At 43.4% G+C, this 19,128-nt stretch overlaps 1 protein-coding gene across 2 annotated transcripts in view; it reads left to right on the top strand.

The window, feature by feature from the left end:
• Window positions 1-5: 5 nt before the first annotated feature.
• The window catches only part of ZZEF1 (zinc finger ZZ-type and EF-hand domain containing 1), a 109,857-nt gene continuing 90,734 nt past the window's right edge, over window positions 6-19,128 (top strand). For both annotated transcript variants that reach the window (XM_084862799.1, XM_084862798.1), the window contains exon 1: window positions 6-721. In XM_084862799.1, coding sequence (XP_084718925.1) covers window positions 368-721 — 354 coding nt within the window. In that variant the 5' untranslated portion in view covers window positions 6-367. The remainder of the gene's footprint in view (window positions 722-19,128) is intronic.

Raw genomic sequence — 19,128 nt, 5'->3', positions numbered from 1 at the left:
CTTTTCAGCACAGCCGGTGAACGCGGAGCGATCCCGAGGGACTGAGCAGCGGAAAGGCCTTCTCTGCTGGCCGGATGTCAGTCAGCCCCTAACAAAGATAGTGACCCCTGAGGCCAGGGGACTCGTAGTTCCGCCCTTCGCTGACGCTGTCCACAGTGGCTGTCTCACGACAGCGGGTAGGGTCCGCTTGGCGGCGCCTAAGCGACAGCCGTCCTCGCTTGACGGCGAGGAAGCCGGAAGTCACCGCTGCTGCCGCCGTCGTCCCCTCCCCGTCCCCGCCCGCCGGGTACTGAGGTTGACAGGTCGAGGCGGGGAGGCGGCGGCGGCGGCGGCGGCGACAGAGCCGGGCGCCCGAGACGGAGACCCCATGGGGAACGCTCCGAGTCACAGCAGTGAAGACGAAGCGGCAGCCCCCGGGGGCGAGGGCTGGGGCCCGCACCAGGACTGGGCCACGGACCCCGGCATGGCCCCCGGCCCAGGCCCTGCTGCCCCGGCGCTGCCGCCGGCCCCGGCGCTGTTGGAGCCGGCCCGGCTGCGAGAGGCGGCGGCTGCGCTGCGGCCCTCGCCGCCCTGCGAGTCCCTGGTGTCCAGGCACCACGGCGCGCTGCTGCGCTGGCTGGAGGAGCGGTTGGGCCGCGGCGAGGAGTCCGTCACCCTGGAGCAGTTCCGGGAACTGCTGGAGGCTCGTGGTGCCGGCTGCTCGGGCGAGCAGTTCGAGGAGGTCAGGGATGCCTGGGACTTCGGGGCGGGGAGGTGGGGGGGGGGGGGGGTAAGGCGGTCGTCCCCTGGGGTGAGAAGAGGTGGGCGGTGGCTTTGCAGCGGCCAGGTAGAACCCACACAGCGACCGAGAACGGAAGCAGGGGGTGCCGGGACTTGCATGGGTGTTTTCAGTCTGTTCACCGCCAGAGGCGGCTACAAATTGCTTTAACTTTTCATAGAAATGTGGAAAGCCTAGACTAGATCTTGCTCTGAAAAACTGAACAAGACCAGATGTCCTTTGCATTTTGTTGTTAATGCAGACACTTGTGCAGGTGCCGGAAGCTGGATCCACTGCTCTATGGAGCTTTCTTATCAGGCTCCAGAATAGCTTAAGGGAAAGGAGGTGTAGTAATCTAGGGAGTGCCAGTGAAAACCATTGTTTTATTGGCCAGGGGGGTTTTACTGAGCACCTTTTGAATCCAGTGTGGTCGCCTAACAAAATGTGGGAGGAGAATAACATATTGGAAAAACATTCTAAAAGCCATCCTCCTCAGGCAAACACTAGCATTTCCAAGTACACGTTTAGTTTTAGATCTTTGAAGAACCATGTTTTAGACTAACTTAAACCTTCATTGAGCCCAAAGCTTATATAGGTAAATACCAGATTTCCCGTGAATACTTGTAATTATGGTTCTTGGCATAATTACCTATGTCACCTCTATTAAATTATTAACAGCAAGTCGATATGGCAACGAAATATTTTCCTTGGAAAGGATCTAAGGAATTATGTGTACTGAACACTTCACTTTAGAGTTAAGAAGAGAACTTAGATTGTTACTAAAAGAACTGATCCAGGGTTAACCAGGAAATCACTGGCAAAACTGAGACTGTCACTCATATCTCTTGATTTTCGTTGGTCTATCTCCACTACCTCCTTCTTTGGACTCTATTTTATTTAACTCCACAATGTTATAACAAAAAGGTGCTTCATTTTTGAAAATAAGTAGGATTGTCAGTGAAGTAAGTGTGAGTACATAAAGCAGCAAATTGACAGCTACTTGTAATGCCATAAAAAAGTGACGACATAAAAAAAGTGATCCAGAGGCTTGTAAAATATTTAAGAATGTTTTCCTGTACCTGGCCAGATTCAGATAATATGGTTTGTATGTTTTTTATATTTTCCTTTAAAAAAAAAAAAAAAAGACCTGTAAGGCATCCCAACACTTGAAAATGTTGGTCATATTAGTGAGTGAGGGTTTTGTTTTTTTTTTTCTTTCAATTACAGGTTACTTTCAATGTTATATTGTATTAGTTTCAGGAGTACAGCTATTTTACAAAGTATCTCGATATTTCAAGTATCCTCCTGGCACCATACAATGTTACTGACTATATTCCTATGCTATTCTGTAACTACCAATGACTATTCTGTAGTTACAATTTGTACTTCTTAATCTCTTTATCTTTTTCACTCAGTCCCCCAACCCACCTTCCCTCTGGCAATCAGTCCTCTATCTGTAAGTCTGTTTCAGTTTTGTTTGTTCATTTATTCTGTTCTTTAGGTTTCACAGACAAGTGCTATTATATGGTTTCTGTCTTTCTCTAACTTATTTCACTTAGTATAATACCTCCAGGTATATCCACACTGTCACAAATGGTAAGATTTCATTCTTTTTTATGGTCAAGTAATAATGATTTCATTGTATATAGTATCACAGCTTTTTAAAAAAATATATTTTATTGATTTTTTTACAGAGAGGAAGAGAGAGGTAATAGAAAGCTAGAAACATCGATGAGAGAGAAACATCGGATCAGCTGCCTCCTGCACATCCCCCACTGGGGATATGCCCGAAACTAAGGCACACTCCCCTGACCGGAATCGAACCCGGGACCCTTCAGTCCGCAGGCCAAAGCCCCATCCACTGAGCCAAACTGGTTTCGGCTAGTATCACAGCTTTTTTATCCATTAGTCCCGTGGTCGGCAAACTGCGGCTCGAGAGCCACATGCGGCTATTTGGCCCCTTGAGTGTGACTCTTTCACAAAATACCACAGCCTGGGCGAGTCTATTTTGAAGTGGTGTTAGAAGTTTAAGTTTAAAAAATTGGCTCTCAAAAGAAATTTCAACTCTAGCTGGTTTGGCTCAGTGGAAGAAGGGTCCTCAATTCCATTCTGGTCAAGGGCACAAGCCTGGGTTGAGGGCTCGATCCCCCAGTAGGGGGCATGCAGGAGGCCGCCAATCAACGATTCTCATCATTGTTGTTTCTATCACTCTCTCCCTCTTCCTTCCTCTCTAAAATCAATAAAATATATTAAAAAGAAAAAAAATTTCAATCGTCGTACTGTTGATATTTGGCTCTGTTAACTAATGAGTTTGCCAACCACTGCACTAGTCTATTGAAGGGCACTTGGGTTGCTCCTCTATCTTGGCTATTATAAATAATGCTGCAGTTGAACATAAGGTTGCATATATCCTTCCAAATTAGTGTTTTGGATTTTTTTTGGATATATACCCCAAAGTGCAATTGCTGGATCATAAGACAGTTTCATTTCTTTTTCTTTTTTGAAGTAAGTTTCATTTTTAAATTAAAAAAAAAAAAATATATATATATATATATATATATATATATATATATATATATATATATATATATATATATTGGTTTCAGAGAAGAAGAGAGGGAGAGAGACACCAATGATGAGAGAGAATCATTGATCGGCTGCCTCCTGCATGGCCCCTACTGGGGATTGAGCCTGCAACCTGGGGATGTGCCCTTGACCAGAATCAAACCTGGGACCCTTCAATCTGCAGGCCGACACTCTATCCACTGAGCCAAATTGGCTAGGGCTCATTTTTAATTTTTTGAGGAACCTCTGTACTGTTTTCCATATGACTGCATCAATCTGCATTCCCACCAACAGTGCACAAGGGTTCCCTTTTCTCCACATCTTTGTCAACCTTGTTATTTGTTGATTTATTAATGATAGCCATTCTGACAGGTGTGAAGGGATACCTCATTGTGGTTTTATTTGCATTTCTCTGATGATTAGTGACATTGAGCATCTTTCTATATGTCTATTGGCCACCTGTATTTCCTCTTTGGAGAAGTATCTATTCAGGACCTCTGCCCATTTCTTCTTTTTTCTTTTTCTTTTTTAAAAAAATATATTGATTTTTTTTACAGAGAGGAAGGGAGACAGAGAGAGAGAGTTAGAAACATCGATGAGAGAGAGTCATCGGTCAGCTGCCTCTTGCACGCCCCCCACTGGGAATATGCCCGCAACCAAGGTACATGCTCTTGACCGGAATCGAACCCGGACCTTTCAGTCCGTAGGCTGAGCCAAACTGGTTTCGGCAACCTCTGCCCATTTCTTAATGGGGTTGTTTGTTTTGGTGTTGAGTTGTAGGAGCTCTTTATAAATTTTGGATATATATATATATATATATATATATATATATATATATATATTTTAATTTTATTTAATTAATTAATTTATTATTATTATTTTTTAAATCAATCTTTATTGTTCATATTATTACAAAGGTTCCTCATTTCTTCCCCCCTATATATATATATTTTAATATATATACATATTTCCTTATCAGATATATCATTGTTGAATATCTTCTCCCATTCAATAGGTTGTCTTTTTGTTTTATTGATAGTTTCCTTTATTGTGTGAAAACTTTTTAGTTTGATGTAGTCCCATTTGTTTATTTTTTCTTTTGTTTCCTTGTCTGAGGGAATACATTAGAAAAAAAGAATTGGTAAGAGAAATGTGTGGGCTTATTTTTGTGCTCTCTACTTTGTTTTATTAATCTATGTGTCTGTTTTTATGCTAGTACCAGGATGCTTTGATTACTATAACCTTGTAATGTAGTTTGACATCAGATAGCATGATACTTTCAACTTTGTTCTTCTTTCTCAAAATTGCTGTTCCAGTTTTTAAAAATTCCAAGAATATCCATAATACTTTCCACTCTAGTCCTAGGTAGTATAAGAAAAATGAAGCTGTGCAAGAAAGAACTGTGTGGATCTGTTGAAGGAGTTGACACATTTCAGAATTGTCCAAAAGAGAAAATAGAGAAATAGTGTTTACATTGTGATATTGTTAGACAGGAATAGAACTACAGGTGAAGTTTACAGGAGTCCTGTAAGGTAAAGCCAGGAAGTACTCAAGGTGTGGTCCAGAAATTATGCAAGGGCTATGACATTATTCGTTTGTTTATTGAACAAATATTTGTTGGGCATATACTGTGCCAAACACTTGGATGACAGCGAGCAAAGCAGATACTTGCTCTTAAAGAGTTTGTAATACTGAAAGAGATTCACATTAACCCAGCAATTATAGGCATGGTGAGTTTATCCAAGGGAAGGTGTAAGGGAAAAATAGCAAGAGTAATTGACCTCATCTAGGGAGTCAAGGAAGACTTAACTCATACCCGAGAGAGTAACATTTCAGCTCAGATTTGAAGGATGAAAGCCGACAGGGTTGCAGAAGGTGTTAGCAGTGTTCCAGGCAGAGGGAATCACATGCATGACTCCAGTGTCCAGAGAAATGAGAATATGGGAGAATGGTAAAACACATTAGGGTTAGGTAAAACTGCTTCAAGGGACAGAAAACCCAGTGCAATGGTGGTTTAAACAGTAAAGAAGCCTTTTATGTAAAAGTTTAGGTAGGCAGTCCAGGCTTGGCAGTTTCACAGCTATCAGGGACCTGGCTCTGTCCATCTTGTTATGCTGTCATCCTCCACAGACACTTTCTACCTAGTGATCCAAATGACTCCTTCAGCTTTTAGTTTCCACACTCCAACCAGCAAGAAAGGGAAAGAAAGGGCCACACTCTCTCTCTTAAGGGCATTGCTCATATCCCATTGACCCAAATCCAGCCACATAGCTGCAAGGGAGGCTGGGAAAGATCCTTATTCCTTTCCCACATATTCAGCTAAAACTCAGAATTTAATTACTGAGGAAGAAAATAGATATTGGGTTATAATTAGCAGTCTTTTATTTATGTGGCTAGATCATAGAATACAGCAGGAGGAGAACAAGGTTAGAGAAGTAGGCAGGTACCAGATTGTGGGAATTCTTTGCATCCTCTGTTGAATAGAAGTTTGGAAACAGGGGAGTTTTAAATAAAGTGCCGTGCTAGTTGTGGTGCCTTGTAGGAGAACCAGAGTGGGGTCAGAATGGACCTAAACTGATCAGTTAGGAGGCGATTATGGCAGATTTGGGTGGGAGAGTTGGGGCCTGGGTTGTTACTACAATTTCACGACTCTCACTGGTTAGCACTGGTTATTTGAAGAGAATGGTTCTGACTCAAAAGTGAAGGCTTAGCCAAAGTTTAAACACCTAATGATTGGGCCCTGGCCAGATTGTTCAGCCTGTTGGAGTGTCGTCTTCATACACTAAAAAATTGTGGGTTCGATTGCCAGTCAGGGCATATACTTAGGTTGCAGGTTCAATTCCTGGTTAGGGTGCAGAGGGGAGGCAACCAATATTGATGTCTCTCTCTCCCTCCCACCCTCCCTCCCTTCCTTCCTTCCTTTCTAAAAGTAATAAAACATAGCTTTCAATGAGGATTAAAATTAATAATAATAATACCTAGTGATTGGGATCATCTCACTGTGGTCGGTTGTCTTCTCTATAAGTAAGGGATTATTATATTAGTAATATAAAAATAAGTAAATATTAGCCATGCATTTGATTTCTGCTTTAAAAACAAGTCTGTCTTTTGACTTGATTAAGTACACATTTCTGTGTCTTATTTAATTCCACATGTAAGCTTCTGAAAAATGTAGTGTGATATTCTAATAAAAGTTTAAGGATTTTTGTGTACTAATACAATATATTTATAGTAGCAACTAAAATGATGAATTATTTCTCTTCAATTTATGAGAGCTAGCACCATAGAGCAGGTTATCATTGGTGTACATTATTTACTATTATAATAGCTAAGAGTTTCCAATGTTTAAATGTTGGGGGGTTTTTTTTGGCTACTAATTTGCATTGCTCTCTATGTCCACACAGCTGTCTTGCCTTCACGTTTCTGACCATAATTGCTTAAGGTGGTGTCCTAAAGAAGTTGCTGTATCGCCCGGAGTCTGAAATGTTATCATTTTTCTTTCCTCATGGTGGGTGTGGTCCATGGAGAAATACTGTTTGCTTACAGGAAGCAATATTTAATTGACTCCTATGTAGAAGAAAAATAGAGTTAAAATTAAATTCTTATTTGACATTAGAGATTAGATATTTGTGCTCTTAATATTATATGCTTCCAGAAAATCATGTATACTATAGAGCAGAAAAAAGTGCTCAACACAGGCTGATAGCAGATGGCTTTAAAATAGGAATTAATATGAATAGGTCTTATTTTATTAATTTGTCATATTTGTTTTGGTGCCTACTTTGGAAATTCGTTGGATTGTAAACCCTGATGGGAGGACCATTTTTATTCATTTGTTTATTGTCTTAGCACAATCCTGGTGTATAGCCAGCACTGAGTGTTTCCACAATAATGTCCTCAGTTTTCATTTAAGAGATTGAATATGGTGCAGTCTTCATTCTCCCAAACTTGTATTTTATATTCAATCTGTAACCTTTTTTTTTTTTTTTTAATATATTTTATTGATTTTGTACAGAGAGGAAGGGAGAGAGATAGAGAGCTAGAAACATCGATGAGAGAGAGTCATCGATCAGCTGCCTCTTGCACACCCCTACTGGGAATGTGCCCACAATCAAGGTCCATGCCCTTGACCGGAATCGAACCCGGGACCCTTCAGTCCCCAAGCCGACACTCTATCCATTGAGCCAAACAGGTTTCGGCAATCTGTAACCTTTTAATAATAAGATATTTCTTGCCCTGGCCAGTGTCACTCAGTGGTTGGAGTGTCAGCCCACAAACGGATGGGTTGCAGGTTCAGTCCTCCACCCCAGTCAGGGGGTGTGCAGGAGGCAACCAATCAATGTGTCTCTCTCATCTCCTCTCTCTCTCTCTCTCTCTCTCTCTCTCTCTCTCTCTCTCTCCCTCCCTCCCTCCCTCCCTCCCTCCCTTTCTCTCCTCCTCCTCCTCCTCCTCCTTCTCCTTCTTCCTTTCCCCCTCCCTCCCCCCTCTCTCTTCCCCTCTCTTCTTCCTCATCCTCTTCCTCTCCCCTTGCCTCTCCTTTCCTCTCTGCTCCCTTCCCCTTCCTTTCCCCCTTCTTCTCCCTATCTCTCTCTCTTTCTTTCTCTCTCTTTCCCTCTCCCTCTCCCTCCCTTCACTCCCTCTAAAAATCAATGGAAAAAATATTCTCTGGTGAGGATTAATAATAACAACAAAAAAGAGGGCGCTGCATAGCCCAGTGGTTGAGTGTCAACCTATGAACCAGGAGGTCACAGTTCGATTCCTGGTCAGGGCACATGCCTGAGTTGCAAGCTCAGTCTCCAGTGTGGGGTGTGCAGGAGGCAGTCAATCAATGATTCTATCTCATCATTGATGTTTCTCTCTCTCCCTCTCCCTTCCTCTCTGAAATCAATAATATTTGATATTTCTTGATGTTGAGGAAACAGTTAAATATTAGTGAAAATTTTAAAAGGCTCTTAGTCACTATTGGGTTTAGAGGAAATTTGGAGAACAATACTATTTTTTTTTTTTTTTAGATTGCACTTTATTTCTTTCTTTTAAATTTCTTTATTGATTAAGGTAACAATACTATTTTGGTGTTACCATGTTAGAACTATTAATCAACTAATTTAAAATGGCTCTGAGCTCCAGAACCATGCAAATATAATACAGTTGTAATTCTCTACCCTTTCAAGATTCAGAGTGTGAGAGACGTGCATATGCACCATAAAGATGAAGCAGGCTATAAGCATTGCTTATCCTCAGCTCACAGCCCACGAGGGCTCCCCACTTCCTGAGGGATCCTCTGACTGAGGGGCAGCCCACAGGCTGGCCTGTCCCCCTGTCTGACTCATCTGTCTCTGTCTCCTGCTCAAGTCCTATGCTCTAGCCAGTGGGATACCTTCCTTGTCCTGTGTGTGGACCTTTGCTTTTCTCAATTCTTCAGGATTCCCTGTCTTGGTACTGTCACCTGACCAGAACCAAGCCTTTTTCTGGCACGATTCAGATGGCTTCTGGATAATGGTGTTTCCAGCCCCACCCTTTCGGCTTTTTGCTTTCTCTTCTGTACAGGTCACTCGGCACTTAGAGCGCACTGCCCGGTCCTGTTCTGCAGCGAGGCTGGGAGGCCCCTAGCCAGTAGCCTTAGTACTCCAGTGCACAGGAAGTCTTCAGTGAGTGGTGGCCATTAAGGGTGATGCGGCGGTTTAGAGGAGAAAGATCTTGGATGATTTGGGCTCTGAGTGCTTTGCTGTGAGGAGGAGGATGGTATTGGCTTCTTGTGGAACAGTTCATGATCCAAGAGGGCTGTGGAGGAAAGGTCATGTCTCTCTCTTGCCTTTTCCTGATTTCAAAATGCCACTTCATCACGTTCTGTCTTGCTTTAGAAACGTCAGTGTCAAATGTTAGTCTAACATTTAGGCATTTAAGTCTTTCCACTCTGATCTCCCAGTACTCTTTAAGCATCTCGGTCTATTCACTGCTTCCCATACATGTGCGAATTTTGTTCTTTGTTCTCTTTCTCTTCCCTTTTGTCCATCCTAAGCCCTTTCCACTATCAAGAACTATAGAGAAGCTGTGGCCAAATAGCTCAGTTGGTTAAAGCATCATCCCTATATACCAAGGTTGTGGGTTTGATCGTGGTCAGTAAACATACAAGAATCAACCAGTGAATCCGTAGATAATGGAACAACAAAAATCAATGTCTCTCTCTGTGTGTCTTTGTCTTTCTCCCTCCTTTCTTTCTCGCTCTCTCAAATCCTATATAATAAAGATATAATATGTAAATTAACCCTCACACCCTCACAAGATGGCTGTCTATGACCAGACTGGCAGGGGGGTTAGTGAGGGATGACCAAACGACAGAACAGTAGGCTGCTTGGGGCGACCAGGCTGGCGGGGGAGAGGGAGAGAGGGAGGAACGTGAGGGGCAACCAAGCCGGCAGGGGGGGCAGTTGGGGGTGACGAGGCCGGCAGGGGGAGCAGTAAGAGGTGACCAGGCCAGCAGGGGGGTCAGTTAGAGGTGACCAGACCAGCAGGGATGAGCAGTTGGGGGCGATTAGGCTGGCAGGGGGTGCGGTGAAGGGCAACTAGGCGGTTGGGGGGGGGCAGTTAGGGGCAACAAGGCTGGCAGAGGGGGCAGTTGGGGGTGACCAGGTCCTCAGGGGGAGCAGTAAGGGGTGACCAGGCTGGTACAGGCGGGGAGCGGGGGGGAAGTTAGGAGCGACCAGGCTGGCAGGGAGGGAGCTGTTGGGGGTGACCTGGCTGGCAGCGGGGGCAGTTAGGGGTGATCAGGTCGACAGGGGGGGCAGTTAGGTAGACAGGCAGGTGAGCGATTAAGAGCCAGCGTTCCAGGATTGTGAGAGAGATGGACAGTTGGACATCCCCCAAGGGGTCCTGGAGTGGAGAGGGCGCAGGCTGGGTTGAGAAGACCTCCTCACCCCCTGTGCATGATTTTTGTGCACCGGGCTTCTAGTAAATAAATAATTAGCCCTAGCTGGTTTGGTTCAGTGGATAAAGCATTGGCCTGCAGGCTGAAGATTCCTGGATTTGAAGAGTCAAGGGCACCTGCCTGGGTTGCAGGCTCGATCTCCAGCAGGGGGTGTGCAGGAGACAGCCAATCAATGATTCTCATCATTGATGTTCCTATCTCTCTCTACCTCCCCTTCCTCTCTGAAATCAGTAAAAATATATTCAAATAAATAAGCAAACAAACAAATAAGCTAAAACAATGTTTTAAGAAAAGGTTCACAGAGAAGCATTTAATAGTAGAATGGAGTTTGGGAAAGGCTTCACCAAACCAGAGCTTGAGAGGCTGGAAGAATTTGCCAGGCAAAGGAAGAAAGGTACAGCATGTGCTGTACCTTTTTAGGTGAGAAAGGACATGGTAAATTGGGGGGATGAAACTGGTTTGGCACCTCGTCTAGAGTCTGAGCTGGCTGGGACCTTAGTAACCATTGCATGCAACCTGTCTCCCTCCCTTCCCCCATAAAGGGACTCCCTTCTGTAATATCCTGGATAGTTATTATAACTATAAATATCCTGTTAATGGTATCAGCAGGTTTGCTGCTTTATAAGTCTACCTATTCTACTGTTCTTCAGACTGAGCTTGAGAATTGGGCCCTGGAGCCAGCCTGCTTGTGGACAGATCCCTGTTCCATCCTCAAGCCATGACTTTGACTGACTTACATGACCACTTTGTGTTTCAGTTGCCTCACCTGTAAAACAAGCATATAAATACTATCTGCCTTACCTAGTTGATGTGAGAATTATGAATTAGTTCATGTGAATCGCCTAGAACAGTGCCTGGCACATGCTTAATGCTCAATAAATGTTGCTATTAGTAGTGTTATTTTTTCTCTATTTTTGTTTTACACTAGATTGTTTACTCCTTCTTTTATGTGAGAGTCCTTTTACTATTTCACTTAGACATGGGGTGTGAGACAGTCTTACAGATGAGTGAACTAGGCCTTAAATGGATAGTGGTCCTCTCAGTCAATAAGTAGCAGAACTGGGAGCAGATACAGGTCTTTCGACTTCTGATGGAGCGTTTTTCTCCCAAGTTGAACTAGTGTGCAGCCTGTGCCCACTGCATTGCATTCTGATGGTCTGGGCACACAGTTCTGGTCTGTGATGATTTTAGCACATTCTCATGTATGTACCATAGTCTTGATCTCTGTAGTGGTCAAAGAGGTTCAATAGGAATGGCCTGTGCCCTGTCTCATGCTGTCTTCAGACCGAGGCAAATGGATGTGAATCTGCAGTCAGCCAGCTCACTCTTCCGTCTCTTCTCTACAGAGCAATAACGGCCTTTTATCCAGAGTGTAATAGCTCTTTGTGGTTTAATAGGCATAGTCTTCTTTGGAGCCTCACGACAAGCTATGAAGAAAGGTTGGGTGGAAAGAGGAATTGAGATCTCAGAGTAAGCAGTAAATCTGACATATTCTAATCCAGATTTCTTCTTAGTCTGACTGTGTTTATATTCTTTGAGTTCTTAGGTTTAGGTTCTATCCATTTTATTCCCACTGTAAAATATGAGACTTCAGCTGTCTTTCACCTTCCTGTCCTTGTCTATACCTGCGTATCTCTTGTCCTCCCTTGTTTATATTTTTTCACTCTTGATATTTTAATTACTATATACATTTTATTCATAGCTTGTCCATGTAGTATTCCATGATTACTTTTCCTTTATTGCACATCTTATTTTCTTTGGAGTTAACCATTAAATTAGTACTTTTCTTTTACTTAATATTTTTGTCTTTTATCATTAATTTAATCCCAGATTTCCTGTCTAAATCTCTTCTCACATAAACATATGTTCAGTTATGTTGGTATTTTATCAGTTCATGTTCTCAAAGTCTGTTTCCCAGTGCCTTCTGATCTGCTTCAATCTACTAATAAACTTGGTATTCTCTAGGTCTCCTGTGCAGGTATCATTTTAGGATCTCCATTATCTGGGGATTCATTTTCTCTTGGTTGGATCCCATTCTTCCTCTTTCTTGGTGTATTTCTTCAAGTGGCCACATCCTCTAGTAGCTTTCTGAGTAAGGGAATATACTAAAACTCACTGTATTAAACCTCAGTAAAGCTTGTATTAAAAATACCTTTTTAAAAAAATATATATATTTTATTGATTTTTCACAGAGAGGAAGAGAGAGGGATAGAGAGCTAGAAACATTGATGAGAGAGAATCATTGATCAGCTGCCTCTTGCATACCCCCTACTGGGGATGTGCCCGCAACCAAGGTACATGCCCTTGACCGGAATCGAACGCGGGACCTTTCAGTCCTCAGGCCGACGCTCTATCCCACATGTGTCAAACACAAGGCCCGCGGGCCAAATCCAGCCCGCCAGGCCTTGCAATGTGGCCCGCACCACGCTGTCATCACTGCACTCCGCTGTCAGTTTATGACATTGTCAGTTTATGACTGTTCAGTAAACCATTCGGCCCGCGATTTAGGCTGGATTTTAGATTTTGGCCCCTTCTCTGATTGAGTTCGACACCCCTACTCTATCCACTGAGCCAAACCGGTCCCGGCTAAAAATATCTTTAAAAATATTTCTCTGAAGATATTAATAATAGTCTTTCTATTCTCATTGAATAGTCCTTTCTGTTTCATATTCCTTTCCTCAAATGTCTAGTGGTCCTGGGCTGTGTACTCATTTAAAAGTGGGGGACTGAACTAGCTGGTTTGGCCCAATAGGTAGAGCATCAATCTGCAGACTGAAGGGTCTCAGGTTCAATTCCTGTCAAGGGCACATGCCCAGATTATGGGCTTGATCCCCAGTAGGGGACATACAGGAGGCAGCCAATCAATGATTCTCTTATCATTGATGTTTCTATCTCTCTCCCTTCCTCTCTGAAACCAATAAAGATACTATCTAATAAATATGGAATATGCAAATTGACTGTCACAAAGATGGCGGCGCCCACAGCCAATAAGGAGGGAATATGCAAATTGATGTGCAGAGCAGCTGGGACGGGACGCTTGCTATGAGGGGGATGTAGGGGAGTGGGGGGAGCTACAGGAGGGCGGCAGGGCCAGAGCAAAGGCAGAAGGTGGCTTCACAAGGACAAAACCAGAAGGAGGCGCGGAGGAGCTGGAAAAGCCCAAGGTACGCGGAGAGGACGGAGCCAGAGAGGAGGGGGAGACGGAGTGCCTGGCGGGCGTTCCCTAGCAGAAAGGAGATAAAACTCCAACTGCGCTAGGCCCCCGACTGCTCTGAACCCCAGTTCCCCAGACCCTGGAGACCAAGGCTCATCCATAGGGAGCCGGGCTGTAAGGCGGGACCCCGGCTGTAAGGCGGGACCTCGGCTGTAAGGCGGTACCTGGGGAAGCCGCGGCGAAAGGAGGTCCCGGCGGCGGCGCGCACAGTGCGCGCAGAGAAGGGACGGTCCTCTGTGCCGCAGGATTGCCCTGGCCGGAAGGAGACTGGGGCTCCAGACTGCTCTGAACGCCTCCTCCAACTCCACTTCAAACTGAACTGAACCCCAATACCGGGCTCATTGTGGGAGAGCATAGACTGTTTGGCAGCAGGCGAAAATTGAGGGCACCTTTCTCTCAGAGGTGCTGGCAGCGAGTACTGAAGGACCCGCATAGGGCGGGGCTGACGGAAGCCAAAGCTGCAGGCTCCACCCTGAAACCTCGCCCCATCTGTAACTGGGAAATGCAACAACAAGATAAATCACAAACGAAAGAAATGGAGGACAAAAAGCGTCTGGATATAGAGTTCAAATCTACGCTTATAAGGTTTTTCAAGAATTTCCTAGAAAAGATGGATAAGACCTATGAGGATATGAAAAGAGATCATCAAGAAATGATAAGGGAACAACAAGAAATAAAGAATACATTGTCTGAAATAAAACATATTTTACAGAGTCCTAAAAACAAAAGGGAAGATCGTAAGAATCAAGTCAAAGATTTGGAACATAAAGAGCCAGAAGACACTCCTCCACAGAAGCTAGAAGGCAAGAGAATCCAAAAAATTGAAAATAATGTAAGAAACCTCTGGGACAACTTCAAGCGAACCAACATCAGAATTATGGGGGTCCCAGAAGATGAGACAGAGCAAGATATCGAAAACATACTGAAAGAAATAGTGACAGAAAACTTCCCCCACCTGGTGAAAGAATTAGACTTACAAGTCCAGGAAGCGCACAGAACTCCAAACAAAAGGAATCCAAAGAGGACCACACCAAGACACCTCATAATTAAAATTCCAAGAGCAAAAGACAAAGAGAGAATATTAAAAGAAGCAAGAGCAAAGAAGGTAGTTACATATAAAGGAGCACCTATACGATTGTCAGCTGACGTCTCAACAGAAACCATGCAGGCCAGAAGGGAATGGCAAGAAATATTCAAGGTGATGAATAGTAAGAACCTACAGCCAAAGATAATCTATCCAGCAAAGCTATCACTCAGAATCGAAGGTCAGATAAAGAGCTTCACTAATAAAAAAAAGCTGAAGGAGTTCATCACCACCAAACCAGAATTATATGAATTGCTGAAGGGGGTTCTTTCAGAAGAGAAAGTAAACAAAGATAAAAATTATGAACAACAAATACGTAACTATCAACAAGTGAATCTAAAAACCAAGGAAATTAAAAAAAAAAATCTGATGAACAATAGTAACTGTTGAATATAATAGAATCAGAGGTATGGAAGGGGAGTGAACTGATGATTCTTGGGGAAAAGGGGAGAGGGGGGCGTGGGAAGAGACTGAACATAAACTGTGCACCTATGGATGAGGACAATGGGGAGTGGGGAAAGGGCAGAGGGTGGGGTGGAAACCTGGTGGAGGAGAGCAATGGTGAGGGGGGGAAAAAAGGAACATTTGTAATAATATGAACAATAAAAATTTATTAAAAAAAATCAATAAAATATTTTAAAAAGTAAAAAAAAAAAAAATAAAAAACATGCTTAAAGTCATATAGTTATGAAGTAATAGAAACAGAATTTGAATTTAGGTATCTTCAATGCCAAAAAAAAAAAAGTGTTCTTATGTGAATATGATCTTTTTTTCTGATTTATTTATTTGTTGATTAAAATATTACAAAAAAAAAAAAAAAAAAAAGAAGGTGGCTTCAGCTGGAGTGAAGACAGAAGGCGGTGGTCCGAACGAAGGCCTGGGTCCTGGGTGCCGGAGGGAAGCCGGTGCTGCAGCCAGGGGAAGAAAGGCCTGTTCTTGCACGAATCTTCGTGCATTGGGCCTCTAGTATATTAAATAAATAAATAAATAAATAAATAAATAAATAAATAAATAAATAAATGGGGGACTAAAGGTACCCCGTGCTCCTCTCAGTGGCACAAACGGAGCCACTCTGCTCCACTGTGGGATTGCCCCTCCACCATCTGAGAAGTTCATTGCAACCTACACACATGCAGGACACATATGTGGCCTCATCCCTGGTTTCTGATGGAAAAAAGCATGGATGGTGCCCCTGAGGAGCCTGACTCAGATTCATAAGCCAGATGCGGGGTGGGTAGTCTGCTGTTTGCAAGCTTGTTCTATGAGGATTTTAAGAGTTTATTTGAGCTAAAATGACAACATATGCCAGAGAGCAAGATCTCAAATGAACCCCCCAAATAGCTATTTTAAAATGCAGAAACCTGGCAGACATTATCTTAACCAAGTCATTAAAGGTAACTTCAATGGTAATGGAACAAATCAACTCCTGATACTATGTACCAAGATCACAGGGTCACTTCTGTGGTATTCCTCCTAAGAAGGCATAACCTGAATCTAATCGTGAGGAAGGAGAAGGAATCTAATCTTCACACAGCCCAAGTTGAGAAGTGCTCTACAAAACAACTGGCCTGTAACTCATCAAGTATGTCAAGGTCGTGAAAGACAAAAGGGTGGAAAATCTTGACAACTGAAAGAAAAAGAAAAAGAAAAAAAAGAATGGGGGAATAAAAAGGCTGATGCTCTATGCCCATCGCTGGTGACCAGTGACCCTCACTCTGAAATGAATTGGCTGGAAGCCCGCCAGTGCCAGCATCTGTAGGTCTGTTCTCCTGGCTTCTCAGGTCCCCCAGGGAAGACTCTTTCAAGTCTCATGTCTGGAGGGTATGAGACTGGCTAAAAGCATTCTAGGAGCCCTAAGGGAAAGTTGAGTCTTAAATATTTTGCCTGAAAACACGAATTCCCCTATTTTCAGTGTAGTAGTCACATTTTCAACTGTGCCTGGTATTTTCCAATCCAGAGATGTTCTGTACTGTTCTCTCCAGAGAATCAAACTTCTGCCAAGATTGGGAAGAAGATTTGGGAATCTGGGAATCTGGTTTTTTTTTCCTATAGTGGAAAATTTTAAAGTACAAATAAGAGAATGAATTCCCACATATGTGTAAACCAGTTTTAAAAGTTACCAATAAAAAGGCCAATTTTATTTCATCTAAACACCACCTACTTTTCCTCCAAATTATCTTGAAGCAATTTTTTTCATTCACAAATAATTCATTTAATTCATAAATATTTCATTACATATCTCTTAAACAGAGACCTCTTTTAAAAAATATACACAATCTGCCGAAACCGGTTTGGCTCAGTGGTAGAGCGTCAGTCTGCGGACTGAAGGGTCCCGGGTTCGATTCCGGTCAAGGGCATGTGCGTTGGTTGCGGGCACAACCCTTGTGGGGGGTGTGCAGGAGGCGGCTGGTCGATGTTTCTCTCTCATCGACGTTTCTGGCTCTCTATCTCTCTCCCTTCCACTCTGTAAAAAATCAATAAAATATATTTTTAAAAAAATAAAAATAAAAAAATAAAAAATATACACAGTCTATCACCCATTTCCTGTCAAAAAGAAAATCCTATCAATTCCTTAAAATAAGTGTTTATCCAATCAGTTACTGTTTTTTTCAAATAGTAATACCGCCACTTTAAGCAGTAGCTACTGCTACCAACTCCCAAGTCTTTTGGAGCTTTGCAGTGTAAAGCTCTTTGCCCAGTCCAGTTTAGGATTCCACTTTCTGGGGGTAACCAACTCAGTTACTACTCATCCATCTGCTTCCCATCTTCCAAAATTTTGTTGCTATTGCATCCTCTTTTCTTCTTTGTCCTTGTTCTTTAACATCACTTTATAATATCGTCTTAGTGGGATTTCAAGAGGGAGCAGAGGTAAATGCATTTGTTCAGTGTTAACTTCTTTGAACACTCCTGATGGCTTGTTGTCCAGCTGTTGCTCTGAATCCTTAAGGGATGGAGTGGGTATTCCTTCCCAGAGCCTCCTAATCCATCTTCATACCCACTGACAGCATACAAGTTTGTCTTTATGATGAGCTTTTCTCTCTGATCTCTATCTAGGGACCTTAATTTTCATGGCTCCTTCCTATGACAACGCATCTGATAGTTGAAGAGAAGGATTCTGTTACTCTCGGGCATGTTTTCTCCACACCAGAGATTTCACAGTCCTTCAGCTGTTCCTCATAGGGAATTTCTAGTCTCTCCATTATGATCTCTTTCCTCTGATCTCTTCTGTGGTATTCCTGCTAAGAAAGCATAACCTGAATCTAATCATGAGGAAGCATCACACAGCCCAAGTTGAGAAATGCTCTACAAAACAACTGGCCTGTAACTCTCTTCCTTTTGGTGTGTAGCTTCAAAACTAAACTCAGTCTCTTTTATTTGGTCTAACAGAAAAGAATAGTATATCTTCTCTCCTTTAGAACATTATACCTAGAATAGAGGCCCGATGCACAAAGATTCATGCGAGAATGGGCCTTCGCTCCGGCTGGAGCTGCCTTTTTGCTCTGGCCTGGAGCCATTTTTCCACCTTCCCACACTGCCCAGAGGCCCAGAGTGGCTGGGGTGGTGCAGAATGCCTGTGGTAATGCAAATGTCCCACCCCCAGCCGCTAGGCGCCTGCGTATGCAATTAACCCACCATCTTTGTTGGGTTAGTTTGCATACTCCTGATTGGTTGGTGGGAGTTGTGAAGGTACGGTCAATTTGCATCTTACTCTTTTATTAGTGTAGATTAGTATAGTCTTTAACCCTATTAACTTTTTGGATAATCTTGTCACCTTGAGTAGAGGCAAAAAGAATACCTAGAACCTTCTCACATATTGCTTCCAATCTCTGTCCCCCATCCTGCATTTATGTCCTTGGTTTTTGGATCCAAACACAAGGGATTGTATATGTTTCTATTACACATTGCATTGTTCAGAGGTCTGTGATGGAAATAGGGATATTTGTATTAGTTTGAAATCTCAGTAGGACATTTTCATATATATGAAGGAGGAAAATAAGGAAAAGGAGCAGGAGTTTTAGAGAAGAGAGGGGATTGCTTAGAAGAGAGGATAGAAGACTCCTGAAGTATTTCCTGGTGAGGGTATCAGTGAGTGAGTGAGCAGAAGGAAAGAAGCCACTGATGAGAGGATTTGAGAGCTGGGAATAGGGGCAGTTACCAAATGAGGAAAGTCTTATAGGATACTATCAATAGTAGGCCTGCGCACGAATCCGTGTGCCAGTAGCTCTCTGTTGCCCTCCTATAGCTCCCCCCGCCTCCCCTCATAGCTTGCTGCCCTGCCCCCTCCTGTAGCTCTCCCCCTCCTGTAGCTCTCCCCCTTCTGTAGCTCTCCCCCTCCTGTAGCGCTCCCCCTCTTGTAGCTCTCCCCCTCCTGTACCTCTCCACCTCTGGCAGCTCTCCACTGCCCACTTGTAGTTCGCTGCCCCACCTTCTTGCAGATCCGTGATGGTCGTTATGCGGTCGGTTGGTCAGTTGCTATGCCTCATGGCATAATGGATAATTAGTATAATTAGCATATTCCTCTCATATAGGATAAGAGGGACCGGGGTCAGAAGCTATGGAGGGGTAACATTGTAGACTGGACA

Source organism: Pipistrellus hanaki (assembly GCF_964339955.1).
Source record: "Pipistrellus hanaki genome assembly, chromosome: 16".
Lineage (NCBI taxonomy): Eukaryota > Metazoa > Chordata > Mammalia > Chiroptera > Vespertilionidae > Pipistrellus > Pipistrellus hanaki.
Note: the sequence above shows the minus strand (reverse complement) of the source record. Positions and strands in the feature narration are given on the sequence as shown.